Source organism: Apteryx rowi, unplaced genomic scaffold, assembly GCF_003343035.1.
Source record: "Apteryx rowi isolate R43461 unplaced genomic scaffold, aptRow1 scaffold_9, whole genome shotgun sequence".
Classification (NCBI taxonomy): Eukaryota; Metazoa; Chordata; class Aves; order Apterygiformes; family Apterygidae; genus Apteryx; species Apteryx rowi.
The window spans coordinates 561,407-586,069 of record NW_020451204.1 but is presented as its reverse complement, the minus strand read 5'-3'; the positions used below and the strand labels follow the sequence as shown (position 1 = coordinate 586,069).

General features: G+C 45.3%; 1 protein-coding gene across 8 annotated transcripts; it reads left to right on the top strand.

Moving 5' to 3' along the window:
- Window positions 1-1,474: 1,474 nt before the first annotated feature.
- Window positions 1,475-24,094, top strand: COPG2 (coatomer protein complex subunit gamma 2). Of its 8 annotated transcripts, none has more exons than XM_026091193.1 (25): window positions 1,475-1,499; window positions 3,406-3,458; window positions 4,289-4,369; window positions 5,222-5,293; window positions 6,144-6,223; window positions 7,049-7,124; window positions 7,417-7,509; window positions 7,807-8,047; window positions 8,649-8,758; window positions 9,878-10,035; window positions 10,687-10,820; window positions 11,539-11,606; window positions 12,271-12,459; window positions 13,343-13,438; window positions 14,519-14,762; window positions 15,648-15,723; window positions 16,863-16,966; window positions 17,942-18,067; window positions 18,981-19,043; window positions 19,171-19,310; window positions 19,740-19,911; window positions 20,934-21,031; window positions 21,841-21,979; window positions 22,387-22,485; window positions 23,577-24,094. In XM_026091193.1, exons 1-25 carry the CDS (start codon window positions 1,490-1,492, stop codon window positions 23,705-23,707), a joined length of 2,853 nt encoding a protein of 950 aa, XP_025946978.1. In that variant the 5' UTR covers window positions 1,475-1,489; the 3' UTR covers window positions 23,708-24,094. The 8 variants fall into 8 exon arrangements, 7 of the variants coding, with proteins under 7 accessions (XP_025946978.1, XP_025946976.1, XP_025946982.1 ...); XM_026091191.1 differs by lacking the exon at window positions 1,475-1,499 and adding an exon at window positions 1,593-1,658; XM_026091195.1 differs by lacking the exons at window positions 1,475-1,499; window positions 23,577-24,094 and adding exons at window positions 2,008-2,754; window positions 23,040-23,570.
- Window positions 24,095-24,663: the final 569 nt, after the last annotated feature.

The window sequence follows — 24,663 nt, the reverse complement described above, 5'->3', positions numbered from 1 at the left end:
CAAGTTATCAGGGCTGTCTTCGGCTGAGCAGCCTGAAGAAACGCTTATTGGTGAGCTCCTCCTGAAGGGAGGCACCTCCTGCTCCGACAAAGCGAGCAGGCATTAGGGATCACCCTTTCGCCTTGGCAGAACCACCAAAACATCCAGTCCTTCCGGCCCTGCCGGGTGTTGCTGTGCGCTGCCAGCAGCGTGCTGCCAGGGTGAGTCCCTCCAAGGACCTCCTTCCTCTGCGAAGGAGCTGCAGCCACAGGCAGCAGCAGGGATTCTGCAGGGAGAGGAGAGCACCTGGCTCATGGGCGGTGCTAACCCAAGATTCGGCAGGATTTCCCTGCTCCGTCTGCCTGCTTGGCAGCGACAGCCCGAGCCTTGGGGTGTGCTAACTCTTCTCCCCGTGATCCCAGCGTTAGGCACCTGAATACTCTGGAAAGTAGCTGTCAGTAATGCTCGTGTATAATACCTGCTGAGGACTCTTTATCTCCATCTCTCACCGCTTGAATCTCCCACCTCTGAAGGGAGAGGCGGTGCGGGAAGGGGCAGCTGGCACCTTTGGGTGGCGAAAGCTCAGAGGTGCCCAAAGTAGAAGACAGATTTTTCGCAGCTGGCCTGTGGATGTGTCCAAATACCCGCCTGAGATTGCCCCACCATGAGCTCTGAGCAATCCCCACACTGTGAGAGTCAAGTGTTTTGTTTTTTTAAGTGAAGATCTCCGTTTTCACCTCATTTCTGTTCCACGCGGCTGTTTTGCAGCATGAGGTGCTGGCTCATTACAATCCCAGCAAGAAAGGTACTCAGACTCCGAAAAATGCCATTTACCGGAGCTAGCACAAGAAGGGAAAAGAGGGAAAGCTAGCTAGCAAAAGAAGGGAAAAGCGCAGATAACCCCCAGACACGGGGTGCGCGGAGGCGTGCAGCACCAGAGGGGCCCCGGCCTGGCACGACGCCCCTCGCAGCTCCCGCCCTTTCCCTCTGTGCTTCGTTCCAGGCCCGGAGCGGCGAGGCGAGTCCCGGGGCATGGCGGTGGCAGTGGCCCCTCGGCGGGAGCCCCTGCGCCTCTCCTCGCTTTTTGAGAGCCACCACGTCATGGCCGTGCCCAGCGACGATGGCTTCCGGCACGGCCACGTCCCGTGCTGGGCGGCCAGCGGCTCCGGCGCCCCGTGAACTGCCCCACAGTCCGTGGCAGGACGGCGGTGTGGGGTCAATAAACCGAATTTCTGGCGGTTGAGGGGGGTCCCTGAGGGAGCAAAAAACCGGCCCGGGCCGCCTCAGCGAGGAGGCCGAAAACGCCTCACAAAATGGCGGCGCGGCCCCCTTAAGCCGCCCCTCCCGCCTCCCGCCGGCCCCGCCCCTGGAGTCCCCGCCCACTCTGCCCCAGCCCCGCCCCCCGGCTCGGCAGGGGGCGTGGCCCCAGGCGAGGCGGAAGTCGCGCGGCTCGGCGCGCCGGGCTCCCCAGGGAGGGGGGGTTTGAGTGACAGCTCCGCGGTCCAGTCGGATGGCAAAGGGTGAGGTTCCCCTCCCTTTCCCCGGGGAGGGGCGGGACTTCCGGCGGGTGTTGCCGCGGCGGTGCGGTGCGGTTCGGCGGGAGCGGGGGGGGAGGGCGGGGAGAGCGACCGGCGGCGGCGAAATGATTAAGAAGTTTGACAAGAAGGACGAGGAGGCCGGTACGGGGCTGGCGGCGGGGCGGCGGCCGGGCTCGGTCGGCCCAGCCAGGAGGGGAGCGGCCAGTGGGAGCGCAGCGCGAGCCGCGGCCTGTAACGGCCGCTGAGGAGGGGGCAGAAGTAACGGCCGTTGGGGGAGGGGGAATAACGGCCGTTGAGGGAAGGGGTAACGGCCGTTGAGGGAAGGGGTAACGGCCGTTGGGGGCGGGGGAATAACGGCCACTGAGAGAAGGGATAACGGTCTCTGGGGGAGGGGAATAACGGCCATTGAGGGAAGGGGTAACGGTCTCGGGGGGGGGAATAACGGTCGCCGGAGGTGGCGCTGGGCCCGGCCTGCTCTCCGGTGCCACAGCCTCCTTCGGGGCGCTGCCCCGGCCCCACCTCCCCCCCCGGCCTGGGGGCTGCAGGCCGAGCCTGTCGCCTGCCCCCCTGGGCCGTTGCTACCGTGCGCAGAGGGAACCGTGGAGCCACCCACCGCCGCAGTGCTGAGAGGGAAAGAAATCCCGTTAGGCAGGGAGGTGCTGGATGAAGCCATCAGCTTGATGTTTTCGCTCTGCAAAATCATCTGGAGTTACGTCCGGCTTGCGTGTAGCAACTGGTGCTGGCTTGAATTGCGAACGCCGTATCCGTTGTCTGTTGCTGCTGCTCAGAGATCTTTTAAGCCACATGAAAATATGCCCTGTTGGGTTGAGTTCTGTTTCATTCTTAATTTCATTCTGCTTGGGGTGTAAGAACGGGAATTGCTGTAGGAAAAGGGTCCAGAAGCAGCACCAAAGATCTGCAGGGATTTACATGACCATAACAGTGATCCTGAGAGGTGTTTTCATTGTGAACCTGGATCAGAAAGCTTGTCTGCCCTGTATGCTGCCAACTGAGAAGTGTCACTTCCAAAAAATCATTCGGAGCTCTTCAGTTAGGCTTCTGCTCACGAATCCTAAAAAGAAGACAGCCTCTCTTACCTTCCTTATCTTCTCTGAAACTAAAGGCTTCCTTCTGCTTTCCAGCAAATGATCTCAAACTGTATTTTGGGTGTAGATGATTCTCCGAAACAGGGTACAGGAGTTACACTGTGGAAGATATTTACGTTCCCCTACAACAGGTAGAGAGATGGATTTGTGCTTCACGTCGTGTTTTCCCCTCCGAAATCTTTTTGAAGTCCTTTGCAGCTCTTGTTTTTAGCTGGCAGGCAACTTCTCAAGGTCTGGGTCTGGATCTGGACTGTTACAAAGTCTGCAAAGTTGCTCTGTGAAGATAGACTAGTATTAATGATTTTGTGATATGACGCAGTCATACTGTTTTTGGAGTTTGCTGAGTAGCCCTTTTCAGTGGTACATTAATCAATATACTCTTATTTCAGATCCTTAGCAGCAGCTGCACCCTGACGTGTTCAGTGCTTTCTGTGCCTGAAATAAAAAATAAGGGAGTCTAGGAAGAAAAGGAGTAGAGTCTCATGTAAAGCGGGTATTAAGACAGCTTTAATAGTAAATACCTTTTTTCCTCCTCGCTCTCCAGCTGTGTTTAATGTGTCCTCCTTTTCCTCCTGGAACTCGCAATGTATAACTTCAGAAAGTAGATTGAAAGCTGTTGTTGGAGAACATCAGTTATTCAGAGGGGAATGTCACTGTCAGGTTTGTACTACACGTGGTGAGATGTTTTCGTAGAGCTTAGGGATGGTTCCTGCACGTTCAGTTCTGTTGTGTCTACGTGATGAGAGCGTTTCCCTAACTGAGAGGTCTCTTTTGTTATTCAGGTAGTGGCTCTAATCCTTTCCAGCATTTGGAGAAGAGTGCTGTGCTTCAGGAGGTATGAAGAGTCGCTGCATAATATTGTTTAACTGCCTCTGGTCAGGATGCGTTAGCAGCTTAAGAAAGATGTGTGACGCAAATTGTAGGAAACGTGGATGGCTAAATGGATAGTTAGTTTGATGGATAGTTAGTTTAAATTCATAGGGTAGGTAAATTAAGTGCACATGAAGTTTGCTACGGGAGGGTTTGATGTGTGGGATTTGGATCGGAATAGGCTTCTGCCTTCCGTGCGGATACACAGCATCCCCCAAGGTGCTTCTGAAGAGATGGTCTGTTTTCCTGTGATTCAGCATATAGCTGAATATAATAATGGGTCAATAATGTTCATAATGAGTCTTCCTGCTTCTTTTGATATACTTCAAGAGCAATTGCAAGTGGTGAGATGGATGTGTGGTTAAATATTGGGGGAAATCTTTGGGTGCGAAGAGCTATAAGTAGGAACTTAGTAATTTTAGTTCAGTGTTCCCACAGACTAGCGCTGAGTAGTGGGCAGCAGATACTATGAAAGGAATTGAGTTGAAAATTTTAAAATTATGCTGTTATTTTAAAGTATTTTTATTAGTGCCAATGGTCCAGAACTAGTCTTGATTAAGCTGTGAATTTAGAGCCTGATGAACTGTGTCGTTGTCCTTTGTTCAGATTGCTGCCCATCCAGCAAGCTGAACGTGCATGGACTGAACAGCAAGGATAAGTTCATTGGGTTGCATTTTAAAATGAAAAAGTTATAAGCCACTTGGCTGAAAATAAACTGCTTTAATGTCTGTTGTAAAGGGAAAAATTATTATGGTTGGGTTACACCGTAATACGGTATTTGTGCTGTGTTTGTAGGCACGTATCTTTAATGAGACCCCTATAAATCCACGAAGATGCCTGCACATACTTACCAAGATCCTTTACTTGCTGAACCAGGTAATCATTTCTTCCTAATTCAAATGCATGTTCCTGGAGCTAATTTCTGATAATTTTCAGTGAAAAAAATTGTATACCTTTTCCTGTTGGACTGAAAGGCGGTTTTTAACGATATCAGAAATGGAGTGTTTGTTCTGTAGTACTATGTTCTCACTTGTGACTGCCCTGCTAAGGTGAGCTGAGCTATGTCACTGAAGCAGTTAAGACTTTTCCGAGTGCCAAGTGAGAGCTGCCAGTTGGTCCGTGTTTATTTGCTGTGGCATTGTGTAATTAAGAGTTGTTCTTACTTGTCTAGCAAAAATGGGGATAACTGAGTTCAGGTAAAGACATAGGCCATGAAGTGAAAGGGGTCTTTTTGTTTGTGGAGAAATTGGAAGTGTGATAAGGAAGCAGATTTACTTTATGCATCCACATAGACCAGATTTCCTGCCGTATCGGGCAGAATTTAACACAGAGTTACGATCAGTTAGGATGAACCTATGCTGTTCAGTCTTAGTTGGCACAAGTCACAAGGTAAGTAGATTGCAAAGGGATCCTTCTCATTAACACAGATGAAGCAAAATTAACTGCTGATACTTTAAAGTCAAAAGAGGAAACACAGGTTAATTGACAAACTCTATTCCATTATTGTACAGCTGTGGATGACGTTTATATTGAAGCCAAGTAGGTAAGAACTGGTCATCGTAGCAGGCGCTGTCTGAGAAACACAAGGTGAGGGAGGGACTTTCTCAGATGAGAAGACTTCTTTCAAGAAGGATTGTCGGTACGAGGGTAGGCGTTAGGAGAGAGGGGTGGACGCTAGTGGACAGTGATGCTTTGGCTAATCTCTCACTTCTCATTTGCTGTTTCCAGGGTGAACATTTTGGAACCACTGAAGCCACAGAAGCTTTTTTTGCAATGACTAGATTATTTCAATCTAATGATGTAAGTGCCTGGCATTTAATGATTTTGCCTCCCTGCTTTTGGCTGCATTCGCAGTAATTGCAAAACAGTTGASTATTTTGATGTGGGAAGAACATGGAGCAAACGCTTCAGAGAACAAGCTCTGCGCGCAAGTGACTTGCTAAAGGCAATCCATAGTTTGGAAATAATTGATTGCATAATAACATATAGTTACCTCTGCAGGKTTTTTTTTTCCCCTTCCCTGAATTAATTTCCTGTTGTAAAGAATGCGAACGTAGAAAGGCTTAGTATACAAATCACTATAATTATATGAATGTGCCTTGCACTTGCAAATAACCCCTGTTTGCTTAACTGTCAAAATAAAATAAAGTTGCCTGTAAATCAGATAGTAGTATGCCCTAGAATAGCTTSCTTTATTCATAACTCAGCACAGAGTGGTGAGAACATCCTGAAAATGCTGGATGAGACTTTTTACTATGCCCTTTGTAAAGTCCATTTCTGATCTCTTTTGCAGACCACATAAGAGCACCATAACTTAGAGGAGTATGCTTTATGCAAGGGATCTTTTTCATTTTTGTTAAAAATGAACTAGCGCATTAGATTTTTAGAGATTTGCCTGAAGGTTTCATATGCAGCTGTTTAAAGAAGTAACAGAGTGTTTGTGACACTTCTTATATCCATATTCTAGAAGATAGTTATTTTTAATGCAAAACATGTCTTTTGCTTTCAAGGAGTTAAAATGTCAGTGCTCTTTGGATGTTTCTGTTTGACAATAAAAAGTAGGTCAGAGGAAGTTGGTTTTAAAACTTTTAACAGATAATTGTATGGCTTCTGCACACCGATGATGTTTTTTTGCAATACATTTTCACAGCAAACCCTTAGAAGAATGTGTTATCTTACTATCAAAGAGATGGCCAATATCTCTGAAGATGTCATCATTGTCACCAGCAGGTAGTAGAACTACAGAAAACACAGTACGAGAGCTCTGGTACACGTAGTTGTATCTTAATGTGTTTGGTTTAGCTGCTATGGGTTTTGCAGTTATGCTTTATAAAGCATACAACAAGGGAAAAWAAACTGTTCTGTAAAACAGAGTATCACCATATGAAATTTAGTTTTCTTAGACTATGTTAGTTTGCCTTTCTTAAAAAAAGGGGGGCGGGGCAAAAGACTTGCATACAGTTTAGCAGTTGGTTCCTATTCTGTCATCTTCGTTTTTCAAGTTACTGGTGCTTAATTTTTTTTTATCAAAACCCACTTGTGACTTCTGCTTTACTTTGCTGTCGGAGCAGTTAGGGAACAGCAGAGCAGCTCTCAGTACACTGCTGCCAACTGACCTGTCAATTATTTTTCACTACAGAGCAGATGCTAATGTTGATGTGAGAACTAAAATCTCTGGAAATTGCTAAGAGATTGGTTTTGAAACTGTTTGGAAAACTACTACATGAAATTCTGATTTAGATAATACTGAAGTTTAGAAAGAAGAGGAACCTTAAGAAGAGAGTGACTGAGCTAAATAAACCAATCCCAAAGCAAAGCAATTTTATGGACTGTGTCTTTTTTAATGTTCTGTATGTCTGCAGAATCTGATGTTAATAATTTTCAAAATGCTGATTATTAAGAAGTTGTTTCTAGCCAGTACTAATCCTAGTTAGCAGTTATATGGGAATAGTTTGATATTAGCTTCAGCTAAATAGAATGAGCTGAATTTCCCCCAAAGGACTGAGACACTGAGATGTTAAAGAAGTGTTAAAAGCCTCTCTTTGATTATTTTAGTTTGACCAAAGACATGACAGGGAAGGAAGATGTGTACCGAGGCCCAGCCATCAGAGCACTCTGCAGGATCACTGATGTAAGTACAAGTCACGCCGTTGTTTTGCGTGTGAGAAGGCAGGAGCTTTGGAGCTGTAGTTTTGTTCTGGGACTGCTTTGCTGTAAACTTTGGTCATGTCACTGAACTTTCGGGAGCGGGTAGCTGATAGTCATATCTCCCTTGCAAGACTATGCGTGTTGAGGATTAGTTTGATAACTCGAAGCTTTTTTCCTAGAGCTCTTTGAATATGCCCTGCATACATTCCTGTCTTGAACTTTTGTGCTCTTCCTCCGGAGGCTGAGTATCAACCCTTTTCTTTACTCTTTCATAGGGTACAATGTTACAAGCCATTGAGAGATACATGAAGCAAGCTATTGTGGACAAAGTCCCCAGTGTGTCCAGTTCTGCACTGGTGTCTTCCTTAGTAAGTGAAGAAGTAGATTATTGTAAATCCGTGTATTGTTGTGGTTGGGAGGGATAGTCTATTATACGTGTAGCGCTTTGGCTGGCCTTTGGTTCTTTCTTCATCTCCTTTTCCTTTAACATGAGTAGTCTTTGCCTCCTCTTTGAAAAAGAAACAAAAAAATAGCAGAAATGGAGTTTCCTGTGTTTCAAGCAGCCTCTCTCTTCCGTAACTCTTTCCTTAGCGTTCCATAGTTTTACAGTGCGTCTGTTGTAATAACTGACTGCGGAGTGCTCAGTCATCTTTGTATGTGTTTAGGGTCAAACATGCATTTCTCTGGAAAGGAGCCTTGCCTTTATGTTCTCAAAAGTTAAGCCACGTAACCCTGAAAAACTACTTATCAGTTTTGTAACAGAAGGTAAAAGCAACCTGCTTTGTGCTGTGCAAAAACCAACGCTGATGACAGTGAAAGAGCTTATCAGTTCTGGAAAAGAATATAAACACAGGCTGCTTTGTGCTGTGCAAAAACCAAATCAACAGAATTCCTGCCCTGATAAAGGTATAATACGCGATTATTTTTCCTAATATGTAGGAGGAGGGCCAGATAAAGAAGTTTGCTGTGAACTTTGCCTCTCCTGTTTAAGAGAAAAGGCTGGAGAAAATCTCTGTAGATTAATATTTTTACTCAGCGCAAAGATACGAGTGAAAGCATAGTAGTTTGAGTCTGATACATAAGAAAAAGTGGATTCTAGGTGCATAGGTTAAAGAGACTGGCTGTGTTGGTAAATCAGTGAGACAGAATAGGAAGTAAGAGGTCCAGCTGATAGGGTGGAGTAGAGCTGTGTGGGAGCCTGAGAAAGCGAAGAAGAAGCTGCATTAATACTGATCACTGCAGTCTTCCTGGTGGAGTAACAGTAGGCAGAGGTGAATTGTTCTGGTTTTTCCTTCTGTCCTGTTAGAATGGAAACAAAAGCTCTCTGAGTTACTTTTCTTTTTATCAGTAGGGGTGCCTCCATACAAAATACATATTTGGGAGATGCTCTTTGTTTCCGATACTATGCCACAAAGCCCTAGATTTTCTTAAAGCAATTGAACGTAATGAAGCCTGAAGACACAGCTCATGGTACTTCTCAGTGCTTCTGATGTTAGTTTGTTTGCAGTCTCAATTTGTGGCCTCTTCCAGCATATGATGAAGATCAGTTATGACGTGGTAAAACGGTGGATCAACGAGGCTCAGGAAGCGGCTTCTAGTGACAACATTATGGTCCAGGTACGTTTCGGGGGGGGTGCCCCAGAAAGGTCTAAACAAGCTATAGTGTATTAATGGTATTCTGTAAGTTCTTAAGATAACCATAGAACCGTAGAAGTAACCTTTTTTCTTTTTTCCCTTTTTTTTTAAAAAAAAACAAGGATTGGGATTTGAGGGAAATGACTCTACCACTTCAAAAATCATGAGCTTCTTCATGATCCCTGTGCGAGATCCTTAGCTATGAGTCAGCTGTTTACTGCAGTCCTCTGCCCTTTCCCTGCTAATCTTTTGATAGCTGAAATGCTGCTAACTGGCTTCACAGTTGTCATTGCAGAAAAAGGATTTTGAATTTGAGCTTTCTAAGCTCAAGGAATGATCTTATTTACTGCTTCCCAAATCACCAGCACTACTTCTTTGCCTTCATAAAGTTTTCCATCTGCTATAGGATCACTGGAGATAGCCTGAATATCAGTGAGATGTCTGTATAAGTAAAATCTTCACGTAAATATTCCAAACAGTTATGGAAATGAAAATACTCTGTATGTTCAGTCAAACAGTGTCACAGATCCACAATCAGAAACAACAGTGCAAAAACAACTTTGTTCCTGCCACAGTTAGCGGCTTCGTTAAGCCTTACTGTAAATGTCTTATGGCAAAAAAACTTGGCAAGTAACTGGGAATGTTTTTCTGTACTTTGCACTTTGGATTCTCTCTGTAAATACCTCAAGGGTTTTTGTAGGGTCAGCTGTCATTTAAAGCACTTGGGATATCTTGGATGTTATTGTACCAGACATGCAAGCATTATTGTGCAGTATAGCTTAGTCACCCGAGACATGAGAAGTCCTGGCGTTCAATGGAGAGAAAAGGGAGAAAACATTGATTTCATGGCTCTCTTGCTCTCTAGAAACATGTTGGGGCTGTCCTATGGTAGATAGGAGGGGGAAGATCTGTTAAGAAGATCTGTAGATCTGTTACATGCAAGGAAAATGAAATCATTTAGGGCTAGAAAGCACTTTTGCAAGAAAACAGTGAATATTATCTCTCTTGTGTGTCTCAAAATCTGTCTTTTCCTACTGTGGTATGTATGTAATGTCTTCACACGTTCTTGTGCGCATGTCACTTTTCCTTCTGATTTTCTAGTATCATGCTCTGGGGCTGCTCTATCACCTTAGAAAAAATGATCGCCTTGCAGTTTCCAAGATGCTGAATAAGTTCACTAAATCTGGACTGAAATCCCAGTTTGCGTACTGCATGCTGATCCGAATTGCAAGCAAACTCTTGAAAGAATCTGAAGAGGGGTAAGTGAGAGACAGCATGTGAATTAAAAAATAATCATAGTTCGAGTTCAACAGTAGCTGGGAAGTTTGCATTTCATGAAGACTGTGAACATCTACAGACTGATAAGAGAAAGCTGTGGCGTTAAAAATGAAATGCAAATTTTTTTTTTTTRACTACCATATCACCAAAACTAGGTTCAGAGTAGGAATAAAAACTGCAGAATAATCTCTGAGGAGGTGCAGTGTTTCGTACTATGTCTAGTTAGATGCACTTCAAATGCAGTAAGAATCTACCCGTACTGTTTAAACAAAGGTATCTCTCCTGTTCCGATTTCTCATCCTAGTAGAATAAGATACAGTTATCTGAGAACTTCTGATGAAATTCTTTTGTCAGTGGAAATTTTTTAGTGGCGTATGAAACATGATTAGTAATAAAGTTTTTATTTCCAGAATGCATCAGTTTAGGCTAGTAGAAAATAATATAGAGTAATAATGTTAAATGGCTAGTTTAGAGTTCAAGCATTAATCTGCCTTATGAATAGAGCAAAATATCAGTGTGAAAAATGGAAGAGCCAGTGCGCTAACTGCGCTTTCTGTCAAGTTCTCCGAAGTGCAGTTGTAATGGTTTGGACATAGTTCAGCATCACAGTGTGAAACACCTTCGCCTTGCAGACATGAAAGCCCGTTGTTTGACTTCATTGAGAGCTGTCTGCGAAATAAGCATGAAATGGTTATTTATGAAGCCGCCTCCGCAATCATCCATCTTCCAAACTGCACAGCGAGGGAGCTGGCACCTGCCGTTTCAGGTTGGTCGTAAAGAATCCTTCCTAGCACTAACGTAGGAACACTACGAAAGAAAGGGTGGCAAAACACACGTTAAAGACTTTGAAGCATAACTAAAATACTGTGCTCATAAAACTTAAATTTATGATCCTTTCTAAGTTAGGAGGCTTGTAGATGGGAAGCAGGTTGATTCCTTTTTTTTTCCACCCATTTCATCCAACGCTCTAGAGAATGGACAGTAAAGGCACAGGGTGATATTTGTCTTTTTCCAACTGCAGGAAGCAGGGATGGGGGGGAATGGTAGAGGAGAACTTGATGACACAGATAGGCAGCTTGTATTGTAGTTTATCACATATTATTATATAAGATGGAAAACAGGTTGTTTTTAATTTGATTATGAAACTAGTGGTAAATAGTGAGTAGAGCTGTATGAACATTTAGCAATACCTAGTTGAATGTGGACCCATTAGACTTTTCTCTCTACTCCTTTTCCTTGGAAAGAGACTGTATCTGTTCTTCTGCTGTGGTGAATTCTGACTACAGTGTTTGCAGCTCTCAGTATCAAAGTATTGGCGCAAGGCAACTTCCCTGGTGTCATCTGGTATAGGAAACTGCGCATAAAGGCTCTTTTTCCCTCCCCAGAGGTTGCAGGTGCCTAGAGTATTGGGAGCCAGTTTTTGTTAGAGAATCTCTACTCTAATATTTTGTCATGAGTTACTTCTCTTGATTCTTTATTTTCAGTGCTGCAGCTTTTCTGTAGTTCTCCCAAACCTGTCTTGAGATATGCAGCTGTACGGACCCTTAATAAAGTGAGTGCTTCCAAGACCTTCTAAATAAGCATAAGTCTCAGAGCATCAGAGGAAGCCAGACTTCAGTGCCTGATGGTGTGTTGCCTAAAGTAGAGCAATTGCTCTTGTGATTACTGTGTTCAGAACTATTCCGTGCTGGAGGATTGGCTTTTCCATGCCAAATCTCCTGTTGTGACAGAAATCTTAGCTGGACTCCAGCTGTGTGTGGTCATTTCTGGACCACAAGGCTATAGCCAGTTATAGTTGGAAAACTTGTGAACTCTCAACCATAAGGAAGTAGAGTCTCACATTTTTAGTGCTGTGAAATGTGTGAATAAGATACATGTGAAGGAAATAAAATGACATTCTGATTTCAAAGCTGCCCACCCTGAGAGAAACAGAGCAAGACTTGGGTCATGTCTTGTGACTGTTAAACTTATGAGCTGTAATTTGCAGCTAGAGGAGTTCATTTCAGAAGCTGAAACGCAGGAACCTGAGCCTTGATTGTATCCTGCCAGCAATCATGGTGCCTGAATAAATGCAGGTTTCGTCACRGTTCTTTACAGTACTTGTGGAACAGAGCAGTGCTTGAAAAAGGAAGGGCTTTAATCCTTGCCACGTAGAAAGCTTTGAATTGCAGGGTGTTACCGCTGCCGTCTGATTGTCGGAATTACCTTCTTTACAGGTGGCCATGAAGCATCCATCTGCCGTAACTGCCTGCAACCTGGACCTGGAAAACCTCATCACCGACTCCAACCGCAGCATTGCTACTCTCGCCATCACCACCYTGCTGAAGACAGGGAGTGAGAGCAGTGTAGACAGGCTCATGAAACAGATCTCTTCCTTCGTGTCAGAAATATCAGATGAGTTTAAGGTGTGGCATTGGAGGCCTCTGCTCTTTCCAGCTGCAGGTTTTTCTCCCATTCTTGTTTTTATGAAGCTTTTCCCATCTGTTAATCCTTCAGTGACTTAGTCTGGCACAGCAAAGCCGGCTTGAAGTTCAAAAGATGTGATCCTCTGTTTTTTAACTGACTAAACGTGCTGTTTCATTCCTCCCTTCCCCCCCCCCAAAAAAAGGATAAAAATCCTTTGGCGGGTTCCTGGCTCTAGTGCAGTATCCTGCCACACCTTGTACTGCCTTCTGGTTGCCTCTTTGGAGAGGAAGAGTGGTTTTAACCGTTCTAATTGAGTCTGTATCRCTTCAGTCTGATAGTTAAGAAACAGTGTGAACTGTAGATTTCCAATGAATTTGTGTAGTCACTGTAACCTCGGGTAATAACTTGGCTAAGGCTGGGAGTTCGCCTGTACCTTTGTCCCTTTTGCATCATAGAGCTGCCTTGAGGAGCGTGATGTGTCTGTACAAAGTCAATGTCTGCCAGCGTACGGTGCTCTTACGTTACTGTTTTCATGAGCAAAGGGAAAGAGTTTGAAATTGCAAAGGGTTTTAATGACAAAATGCAACTATTTCAGTTAGAATTGGGCCACCATCGTGACTGGGCAGAGGGAGGGAGGGGAGGTATTTGAATTAACGTAGTTTGTCCTAAATACAGTCCCTCTGTCAGGGCCAGGCCTGGCAACATGCTAGCGTAGAGGAGTTGGTAATACATAGGTGCTGAGAGTCCACCTGATTTTATCCTTCTCGTACATGAATTTAACCTGTCACGGTGACAGCTTGAGATAGTGCCTGTGTGAGAAGCTTGTATTCTTCGTAGAGAAATAAGTGCACATGCCTAAAGTCCTTCTCTGTTGTTTTGCAGGTAGTTGTAGTGCAGGCTATCAGTGCTTTGTGCCAGAAGTATCCCCGGAAACACAGCGTCATGATGACCTTCCTCTCCAATATGCTCAGGGACGATGTACGTTTAACACTTTCTTTGCGTAGTTATTGGCAGGCAGCTCCGATAGTATGAAGGGGGTCTGATGTCAGTCAGGCCTTGTTACTGTCGCGTGAAGGGAGGGAAAGGGGTAATCAACTTTACCTGCCAGAGCCCTCCTAAAAGGACTTTCACTGAGTCAGGTTCACAAAGTTGAACAAAATAAACAATTTGTTAAAGCGACACATCAACAGGTTCAGGGTTGCCGGTGATAAATGCACTTACTGCCACAAATTCTACTTCTTCTGAGCTCAAACTGATAATTAAGCGCTTTCAACAATGGTATTTTTCCCGGGATAACGTCCGACGTTGTCAGAGGYGCAAACCTTACCAAAAAGGCCTCCCTGTTTTGGGGAGGAGAGAGGTCCAGGCCCGTCRACCCATCCATAGGTTGGTGTTCTCGTCCTCGAAATGGAGGATCGTTTATGCACTGAATTTATACTCTTGGCAAGGTGGGGCTGAGTCAAAGACTATGGGATGTTTGGTCCTTGCCGAGCTCAGCGGAGGGTGTCAATGGCTGCTGGCCTGTTTTCTTTTGCCCCTATCAACAACACCAGGCTGCGAGACTCCCGCCTCGCCCCAGGTGTCGTTTTGGGTGGAGCAACGTGAGCGGTGAGACCTTCGCCTCGCCCTGCGCGTTGCCTCACCCCTCACCGGCATGGGCATCCGACCGAAGATCACCCTTTGTATCCACTGTTTACCCCGCGGCAGGGAGGATCACAGATGATCATAGACCATTATCCCACAGGTCTACAACAGTGACAGGGCCTGACTGATTAGCAAGGCCTTGCTTATCTCGGGGGTCGGACCTGTCTGAAATGCGCTTACGCATTAGACCATCAAAAACTAATCTGAAGAACTGCTCAGAAGACGCGTCTGTATTGGCCGGCTGGAGCGGGGAGAAGCCTGTTAGGTTATGCAGCCCGTCTCCTCTTTTCTCTTTATCTACAAACGCGTTTATTTTCTGTATGGAAAGAAGTAATTGAGGCTTGACGAGAGCCGAGCAGCGCTGCAGTCTGAGCTCTGCCCGCTGCGTGAGCGTCCTCGCCTTTCCCTTCGCAGGGCGGCTTCGAGTACAAGCGAGCCATTGTGGACTGCATAATTAGCATCATTGAGGAGAATCCCGAGAGTAAGGAGTCGGGTTTGGCTCACCTCTGCGAGTTCATTGAGGACTGCGAACATACTGTTCTAGCCACCAAGATCCTGCACCTGCTGGGGAAAGAGGGGCCGAGGACTCCGTCCCCGTCCAAGTACATCCGCTTCATATTCAACAGGGTGGTGCTGGAGAACGAGGCTGTGAGAGCTGGTAAGTTCAGCTCAAATGCTGCAGTCCCTTCTTTGTGCCCCTCTTGACCTTCGGGAGAGGCAATACGTGGAAAGGGGAACGCTGTTATTTCTGTAATTAAGGCCTAGTTGTCTGCTGTGGGCTTAATTAAGGAAAACTCTTCAGGGCTTGATGCATATTCTGTTTTTGTGGAAATCTCCGCCACGCGCAAGAYGAGGATTTCTTCTCGGGAATCTGTTGCACAGTGATGATTCCTTCCTGTGGAAGGTCTTTACAATGAACCCTTTGAAGCATTGAGCCTTTTTTCGCAGTCGGGTCTTGACATTGGAAATGTGTCGGGATCAGTTTGATCTGATTATTGGTGGTGGAAGCATGGGGAAGGAGGAAGCAAAACGAGCTCACGGATAAATCCTGGGCCAGGTGGCACTTGATTTTGGCAGCAGCCCTTTCAGTTGCCATTTCCTCCCTGTGACCTGGGAGCAGATCTAGAGCCCCCCCGCAGAGCTTACTGAGCCACTCTAGAAACCTCGTGATTGTACGTGCCGGAGGCGCCAAAAACTGGAATGAGCCATGGAGCTTGAACCAACCTTATCGTGCAGAGAACTCGCTTGGAACAGAGTTGCAGGGCTGCTAGCTGTCCTTGTTCTGTTACTACTTCCTAACCCCTACGCTGAGCCTTTCCCTTGCACTAAACTATTTCCATTTAAAATAGAAGTAGCAGGAATATGACTGGGTAGGAGACGGGAGGAGTTTTCTTCACTTGTGTTAGGGTTTATGGCGTGGAAGTGAAAACCTGCGTAACTGGAACTTCAGGGCAATAGTGTGCGCAGTGCTCTGAATCGGATCGTGAAAATGTGTTTGCACATAGCTTCACCCCCTCTGACATCTGCCTGCTTTCTTCTCTAGCCGCTGTGAGTGCGCTAGCCAAGTTTGGTGCCCAAAATGAGAATCTTCTTCCGAGCATCTTGGTGCTTTTGCAGAGGTGAGTGGGTACAGCTGCGGTGCGCATGTGCTGAGCCCGTCGGTGACACCGGGCTGTCTGGCTCCACAGAAGAAACAAGGTCAGACCCAGCCAGAACTTGCCCTGGCGTCTGTCAGGACGCACTGACGTGCTCAACAGAAGGGTCGGCAGATGGCTTTCTTCTACCCCTCCTTCCTGGCTGAAGGGAGTGCGGGGCTGCTGCAGGTATGCGAATAAAAGATGTAATTAGTCATGGGGACATCTGACAGCCTTTTCATGGCTTGTTAATCCAGTCTGAGATGTTCCTCAGTGGGCAGTAGATCTACTGTGCTGTAGCAAGCGTGTATATTTTTGCATCCCTTGAAGAAAGTATAGTTCCGTGTCATCCATAAATAATAACTTGCACATGGCTGAGTAGTGTTCTAGTTCCACAGGTCTGCGCATCTCTGGTTAAGACCGTTCAGCCTCCTTAAATCCTCTGTACGGTAAATGTCACATTCTTCATCTGTATAGCACCGTAGTGTATCGTAAACCCTTGCCATGTCTGACTGCTGCGGTGAGAGGAATAATTCAAATTATGAGGTGCTTCAGGCAGAAGGCAACCTGTACGTAGATGCAAGGGCGTCACTGCTACAACAGGTGACTTGCTTGAAGCTTAAAAAGCAGGAGTTGCTGAGAGGTGATCTCTCTTTACAAACCACCTGCTATAATTGGAAGAACTAKGCAAATATTTAAGGACACAAGCCCTTCTTAAGTTCTGAAATAGCAACCTCCACGTAGTTTTTTGTAATCTTCATGCATTTCTTCCGCTTTTCTTATATGTCAAAACAAAGCTGTAGAAAAAGAACGTGCAACCGCATGGTGCCCATCAGAATTACCCATACCTAATATTTTATGGCTAGTACATGTGTATATAACACCATGCACACTTGGTAGGTTGTAGAACATCTCCTTTGATCTTAGTTTTCTCGTGTGGCACTTGCATATTAATGTTGGGCTGTGACAGCTACTAAGTTGTATGAACCTTTCTTTGCATAACTTGCAAATGCATTCAGAGAGTTGCGTTGCAGTATCAAGTCCGGTCTGGTCGGTGCCATTTTTAGCTCTGCTCTCGTGACATCCTCAGCCGGTTGACTGTTATCCTCTTGTTCCCCAAACAGGTGCATGATGGACAGTGATGATGAAGTTCGGGACAGAGCAACGTTCTACTTGAATGTGCTACAACAGAGACAGATAGCACTGAATGCTGCCTATATTTTTAATGGTCAGTGATGGAAAGGATTTAATGCCCTCTAGAAGTCTGAGCTGTTATTTCGTGTTCTGTATTATGGATCGATTTTGTTGTTGTTGCTACAAGAGCAGTTTTCTGTGAGGCATCTAGAGTAACTTTGGTCAGAATAGCTGGAAGGGCCAGAGCCACGTGTTTCTCTTGACACTGTCGCTTTGCTGTGAAGTGCTTGTGAAGCTGAGAAYACCGGATTGAGCAAGACCTGGGGAGTATTATCTAGGAAATGGAGGAGGAATGCGGGTTGGGCTTCTTTCATCGCTGCCTTCTCTTTCACTTGGGACAAGTTGCTTAACCTTTGCTCCGTCTTTTCCATTATGAAATGGGGATGACGCATCTTGTGGTGAGGGTTGGTTATAAAGATGTTTTATGGCCCTTGGTTGAAGGGTTATGCAAGCAAAATATTCAAARTACAAACTACTGAAGGATGACTTCTCTTGAGTAAACTGCTCACGCTGCTTAGACTCCAGCTACCTACTGGAACGGCAACTTTCTCTCTCATTTTCAGAGCAGTGTTTTTTTTATTCTATTCAGTGCCTCGAAGTATTTACAGTGTGCGTGCATGTATGTGCATGTGTTTACTGAGAGATGGAGATGTATTTACCAGCTTTTAGTAGCCAAAGTCCAAACCTTATCTATGCAAGCTGTAAACTCCAGACTCCTTGCAAGAAGTTTTTCTCCTCAGCCTGAGCCAATGGGCAAGCTACAGAGAAGAACGCTTAATAAATACTCTTAATAAATAGCGCTTAATAAATTTCCTTCTTTGTCTTCAAGAGGGTGGTAACTGAGACACAGACCTTTTTTTTTTTTTTCAAACTCAGACCACCTTGTTGCTTTTGGTGCAGTCAGCCATCCAAAATTTGCACTGTTTGCTTCTGAACATCGTAGTGCATCCAGGCCTCTGACGCTCTACTGTTAAAACTGAAATCTTCAGCGTGTGATTCTGCTTTGCAGGGTTGACCGTCTCTGTCCCTGGCATGGAGAAAGCCCTGCATCAATACACGCTGGAGCCTTCCGACAAACCTTTTGATATGAAAACAGTTCCACTAGCTACCGCACCAGTCTTTGAACAGAAAGCAGGTAACACTCAAGCTCCTTTTAAATAGTCTGTGCTCCAGGTAAGACTATAAGCATTAAGGTTGCCGTAATATTTAGTATCTGTCAGGCCAAGACTGGAGGTGGCTAAGYACCGTACAGCTTACGGTGTCACTGGCCTTGCAGTACGAAGCCTGCCTGATCTTCACAGATACAGGAAAACAGAGCCTCTCCCAAAGGATTATAGCAATGGCAAGAAAGTCAGTATTTGTTCTGCTTATTTGGTTGTTGCCCTTTATCAGAAAGGGATCTGCGGATCGGAATTTATTAGTTTGTAGGTGTTTGAGGGAAAGTACATTCCGGAAACACTTAACWCCACTTCACTGGATTTATGCCATGGTCTTGAACAATTGTTGCATTTTGACCTTGCATAATTCTTTTTAGAAAATACCTTTTTTTTTCTTCCCTTCTCCTTTTTCTCTTCCTACCTATAAAATGTGGGGAATAGGAGCTGCTCTATTTCAAACTACATGAGTTGCAGGGTTTCRCTTAAGCAGGGTAAATAAGTTTATGCCTTCTGAGAAATGGCAGCTTGTCATAAATGGTGCTTTGCTCACGTATCGTGGCTGGGGCTATAGTGTGCACTGAAGCTGGAGTGGTCACGTAGTCGGTGTGACTAGTTTTCTTACGGGGTGGTGAACGCAGTCATGCTTCGGTTTTGGACTAAAGTGGATTCTATTTGTTACGACTCAAATCTCTCCCCTCTTGTTACAATCCAATGTTCCTTAGCAGAATAAGAGCTRTTTTAGTGTGTGCAAGGAACCAGGTTGGCAATGACTTGCAGTAGAAATGTGTGAAACACTAACAGCTTAATGAATTTCTAGTGGAGATCTAAAGGCTTTTAAAACTTCTGCGTTATGGAGCTGACGGCGCGGTGCCTTTGCTTCTGTCTTCGCAGAGATTGCCCTAGTGACCAGCAAGCCTGAGAAAGTTGCTCCTTCGCGTCAGGATATATTCCAAGGTAGGGGAGAAAATCAGTGGGTCTCTAGCGCTCGGTGGGAAGGCGCCTTGTTCTCCCACGAGTCAGGGAGGAGTGATGAGCGCTCCTGTCGTTAAGTCTCTGTCATCTTTTTCTCCTTTCCGCGCAGAGCAACTGGCAGCCATTCCTGAGTTTAAGAACTTGGGTCCTTTATTCAAGTCTTCGGAACCRGTGCAGCTCACAGAAGCAGAAACAGAGTATTTTGTTCGTTGTATTAAACACATGTTCACAAACCACATAGTTTTCCAGGTAAGGCAAGATAAACACTTTTATTGGTCTGCGATAGGAGCTGGYGCTTAATGTGTCCCGCGGGTGGCATAATCAACATTGTCACTGTGCCCTGCGGAGGAGAGAGCTTCCCTGTAAAGGTGTTGCACAGTAGAGTTAAGAGGGTGTGTGGTGCCTGGATACTTCTAGCTTGCTTTTACTGGGGCTAACGAGAAGAAAGCTTGCCTTTGTGATCGGAAGAGGACGGGGGTTGTGATCCCATCTGTTAGAGAATTCTAGTAAAATTGGAAAGAGAAAGCGTTCAGTGAGAATGGCAGGGTTGGGTCAAAGGAGTGGGACATCTGCCATCCGCAGTGAAGCATTGTAGCTGATCCGGGGACAATTCTTGATTAGAAATGTTTCTTCTRTGCTGAAATCCTTCTGATTTTATTTTATTTTTTAATTCTGCAGTTTGACTGCACAAACACGTTAAATGATCAGCTGTTAGAGAGGGTCACTGTGCAGATGGAGCCGTCGGATGCTTACGATGTGATTTGTTGCATCCCAGCGCCCAACCTCGCTTACAACCAGCCGGGCATGTGTTACACGCTTGTCCAGTTGCCCCAGGATGATCCCACTGCAGGTAACAATTGGGAGGGAATCGTTCTGCGTGAGAAATCCCTCAAATGAGGGTTTTTTTCAATAACAGATATGTTCAGGGTGTGGCATTTGAGTGGCTATTGGGGTCCTAGCGCTTTTTCTTGTGCGTCACACTCGCTAGTTCTTATGTAGGACTGTATTTGTGCAACGTATTATAGGCACTTTTTAACTGATGGGTATTGGATGGCAAAAATGAGATATTAAAGAAAAATGGAGATTATGCAGATAATTAGAGGAAACTGAATTTGTTACCTTGAGTCAAGGAAATCACATTTAGAAATATGAATGTTTGTTGGTAGTAGTCAGGAACAGAATCTGTAAAAGGAAAATGCAAGTGAAAAATACTGATTGGTAGTTTGGGCCTCTACATTAAAAAAAAAAAAAATGTTTTTGACTAATGCAGTTTTCCCCCTTTCTAGTGAATTAGAAATGRGTGTGAACCTTAGAAATGAGAGGTTTTCTTTAGGGCATGAAAGTAGGTGTGGTCTTTTTGTGGTTTTTGTTTTTGGTTGCTTTGTTCATTTTTGCTTTTATTATCTGCACTTAAAAGAAACCTGAATGGATTCGGAGTTGGCTTAACGTGACTCAGGGCGTCAGTGAGTTGGGTTCCTTGGTTACTGCTTTAATGTCRGAGACGATTAAAACTAGTCTGAATTCCCTGGACTGTGGTTTTGGATCATAATCCGCTTGACAGAAACCCCGGCAGAGTTTCTCCTGGTGACCGCTGCTGACCAGATCGCACCGCAGCATGCTGCGAAGCAGCGGCCCTGTGCTTGTTGCACACTATGGCCCTGGCATACTCTTCCTCTAAAAGCCTCCTTTGGCCTTCGTATTAGTCTGGGGAAATTTTATGTGAAGTGGAAAAGTGCTGTGACCTCTGCTATGTCTGTATCTTTCAGGGGAAAAAGCTAATCTGTGCCATTCCTGGTTCTTTTTTGGGAAGCGAGGGCTTAAGCGGAGGAAATTGTACCGCTGACTTATATGTGCTTTTCCTCTGCTCCCCAGTTGCTTGTACTTTCAGTTGCACTATGAAGTTCACCGTTCGAGACTGTGACCCAAACACAGGCGTGCCAGAAGAAGATGGCTATGATGATGAATATGTGGTAAGATGGGACTGTTCACGCTTTTATTTTTTCTTCCTTGCTACTGTAATTCTGCATACGTGACCATTGGGTTGGCAGTTTCCTTTCCATTGGATCGCCCTAGTTTCCTTTCGGATCTGAAGCCAACAGGAGAGAATGGGAGGACTGCCTGAAACACCATTTCCAAAATACTCTAGCTTTAGATTGTATGCCTTATTTAGATCCTTCCCCCAAAAACTTGCTTCTGCTAAAAGCTGGTGTAGCTTTAGCACCATGTGGAGATAGGATTTGTGGGGATACACAGGAAGGAAGGAGTAATTTCCATGGTCTCTTTTCAGAACTGTGACCCACTCTTTCCCTCCACCCCAAGCATTTGCACTCCTGTGTGTTGTGTTGATGTTACCAATCGCTGAAATGCGAATCGTCTCGGGAAGGTGCCTGTCTCTTGGGGGTGTGCCAAAGACYGTAGCTTCCTGGGTCTGGGGGAAGTAAAGGCTGCTTCTGCCTTCTGGGAAAGTCTCTCTCCTTAGATGTCCGGTAAGGGCTAGAACAGGCTTTGACTTGCTAAGCGATTGCCGTATTTCCTGCTCTCCTTTGGTCTCACTGATGGTTTTGTGTAAATGTGTTAAGCTTTGCAGATGACCACCATAAATGCTACTTTTCTTCTGTGCTTTTTAGATATTGTTAGTATACACTTCTGAAATTAAAGCCTAGCATGCCAGAGTTGTTTTGGCAAAATGCTGCAGTCCCTCCTTGTTTATTTTCCTCTTTCTAAGATTAGGATCCTTTGTGTAACTGGTAGCTGAAAATCTCCCTTGCTTTTCTGCCAGTTAGAAGATTTGGAGGTGACCGTGTCCGATCATATCCAGAAGGTCTTAAAGCCTAACTTTGCAGCTGCATGGGAAGAAGTAGGAGATGACTTTGAGAAAGAAGAAACCTTTGCACTCAGCTCAATTAAAACCCTTGACGGTGAGATGATCTCTCCTCCGTGTTTGTTGGTGACCCACATAGCGATCCTTGGTAATTCTTCCGTGATGGGGAAATACTTAGTGTGGTAGGAGGAGAATCCGATGCCTTCTAACGTAACATGTCCTAGCAACGAGGCTCTGTGGTGCAGCATGGGGCTGTAGTGACTGGAAACTTGGCAGCGCTCTCTTGTGGAGACTGATTGCGGGGCGGGATGTTCTCCTGGGCCGTTACGGCAGCAGAAGGGACATCACAAGGTTGGTGTGTTGGTGGGGTCACCACCGGGATAGCAAATGGAAATGGTTAAGCCATGTGGGTGCTTAGAGTATGTTCTTGAACTGTGAATTAGCTCTGACAGAAAGCTTGGCGTCAACCTGGAGATAACGTTGTTCTTAAATCTCCGAATGCAGAAGCTGTCAATAATATCATCAAGTTCTTGGGCATGCAGCCATGCGAGAGATCAGATAAAGTGCCAGAGAACAAAAATTCTCACACGCTCTGCTTAGCCGGTACGTATTCACACTACTGCGCTTGATGTTTCCTTGGTCCCACGCAGACGGATTTTTTTTTACTAAATGAAGGGAAATGGCTTAGGAGATTCTGTCCTTGAATAGAGTTTTTTTCCTGTAGAAAGCTGCGGTAAGCCAGCGAGCTAAATGCAGCGGGTGCTAGTTTGGAGTGTGCTGTCCTAGGTGTGCTCAGGCCAGGCTCTGCATCCCTCGGGATGGAGGCATCCTGCTTGCGGGGAAGGATACTGAAACCTGTGGATGGAGCGACTTCCAGAGAAAGATGCTCAAACTAAATTCCCTGCAAGTTGCTATCTCGGTAGGGGATTCCTAGGACCATTTTATTTTCAAGTTCCTGTCACCAAAAACATGTCCTAAATTGGCCTGCCATTCCCAGAGCTCTTTGTCTGGTAACTGTGGTCCAGGCTTACAGTTTTGGCAATCCCTGGAAATGTAAACACCCTACAAAACTCTTTATTTCAGCTGTTAAAGCAAAACTGCAGTGAACACAGTGCCTTGTGGTCTGACAGAGGGGTCAGATCTCACATTTATTTCAGGTGCGGAGTTGTTAACTCCAAGAATCTCTGCATAGTCTTTGCATCATGCTGTTAAAGAGGAGCTGGAGTCCTCACCAGGAGAGATGGCTCATCCTGCAGTCTGAACTGCCTCCAAGAGCATCTCTTCCAAGCGCCCGTTCTTCCCTCACGGCAAGGGCATTGAGCCAATCGACGTTGCCTTCAAGGCAGAAATACAGTATTTGTTGCCTCCTCGAACTGGAAGCGAACTTCGGCTGTTTGTTTTCTGTTTTTTACCCATTAAAACTGCCCAGCCCTCCAGCAGTACCTGCTGACTTTGGCCCTCTAATTAGGACGGTATCTATTATCTTCACTCTTAGCCTCAAGTGCTTAGTGAAGTTTTTGTCGTTCCCCCCCTCCCTGCAACTGGCTGGAGACCGAATCTGGTTTGCATTTGCCAGGCTTCTGTGTTAGGGCTGGATCACTACTATCTGAGCCTCTCCGCTGTTATAGTGTCAAATAATATATATATTATATATAATAATAAATATAATGTGCCAAATCTTGCTTTGTTGCCAGGTGTGTACAGAGGTGGCCACGACGTGCTGGTAAGATCCAGGCTTGCGCTAGGAGATGGAGTGACCATGCAGGTGACGGTTAGGAGCAAGGAGGAGACGCCTGTAGATGTTATCCTGGCTTCTGTAGGCTAAGTGTTACAATACATCTACTGAGGTGGGAATATCCTAGCAAGCACCGGTTGGGAATCTGCCGGATATCGAGCAGCCTGTCTGTCCCTCTGCATGTAGTTTTTATTCCTCAATTTGGTAAATATTTTGTATGATGTTACAGTAGTGGCTGGCTGATACTGAGCCTTTTCCGTGTCCCTTCCCTCACTGTCACTTACATGTTCCTGTCTAACTTATTGCATCTCCGGCCACTTGCAGTAGCGCAGGGAAAGTATTAAGATGTGCTAGATGGTAAGAAAACGCTGTCGAACTTTTGTCAAAAATGATTTTTATTAACAGAAAATAAACACTGATCCAAGTGGTGGAATCCATATGAATTACTGTTAATAAAATAAAAACTTCTTGTTGTAATTCTGTCTGCTTCCAAATCTTCAGTTCAGAAAAAGTAGCCCATAGTGGCTACAGCAGAAGCCCCTTATTCCTAAGGCGATGCTTACGTTTCGAAACATAAGCAGTTAAAACCACAAAACTTGCAGAGACTGCCCACTTGTACACTTACAGTCAAATTCTTGATGATCGTCTCCTCTGTTTCATAGAAAAAGATCAACGTGCAGAGAGAGATTAAACGTAACCTATAGTGGTATATTAATTTTGCACTTTGGAACAACACTTCTGACCCTTACGTCAGATATTACCAAGCAACGGTGCGGCCCTTTTCCTGGACTCAAAGCTGTGAAAACCTCCTGTATCACGAATTATGGTGCTTAAATGCCCCTCTCCGGGTGCAGCTCTAGTGTAACAGCTCCAGCTCCCCTGCTGTATTTGGTGTGGACAAGTTCAGAGACAGTTTCAAGATTTATCAGTCCTGAAAGGCTAGTCAGGTTTTATAACGCTTACCACAGGGATATAATTTAAACTGTCTATGCAGCAACTCAGTTAAAATGCGGAGAAACATCTGTCACGCATCTTGGAAGCACACG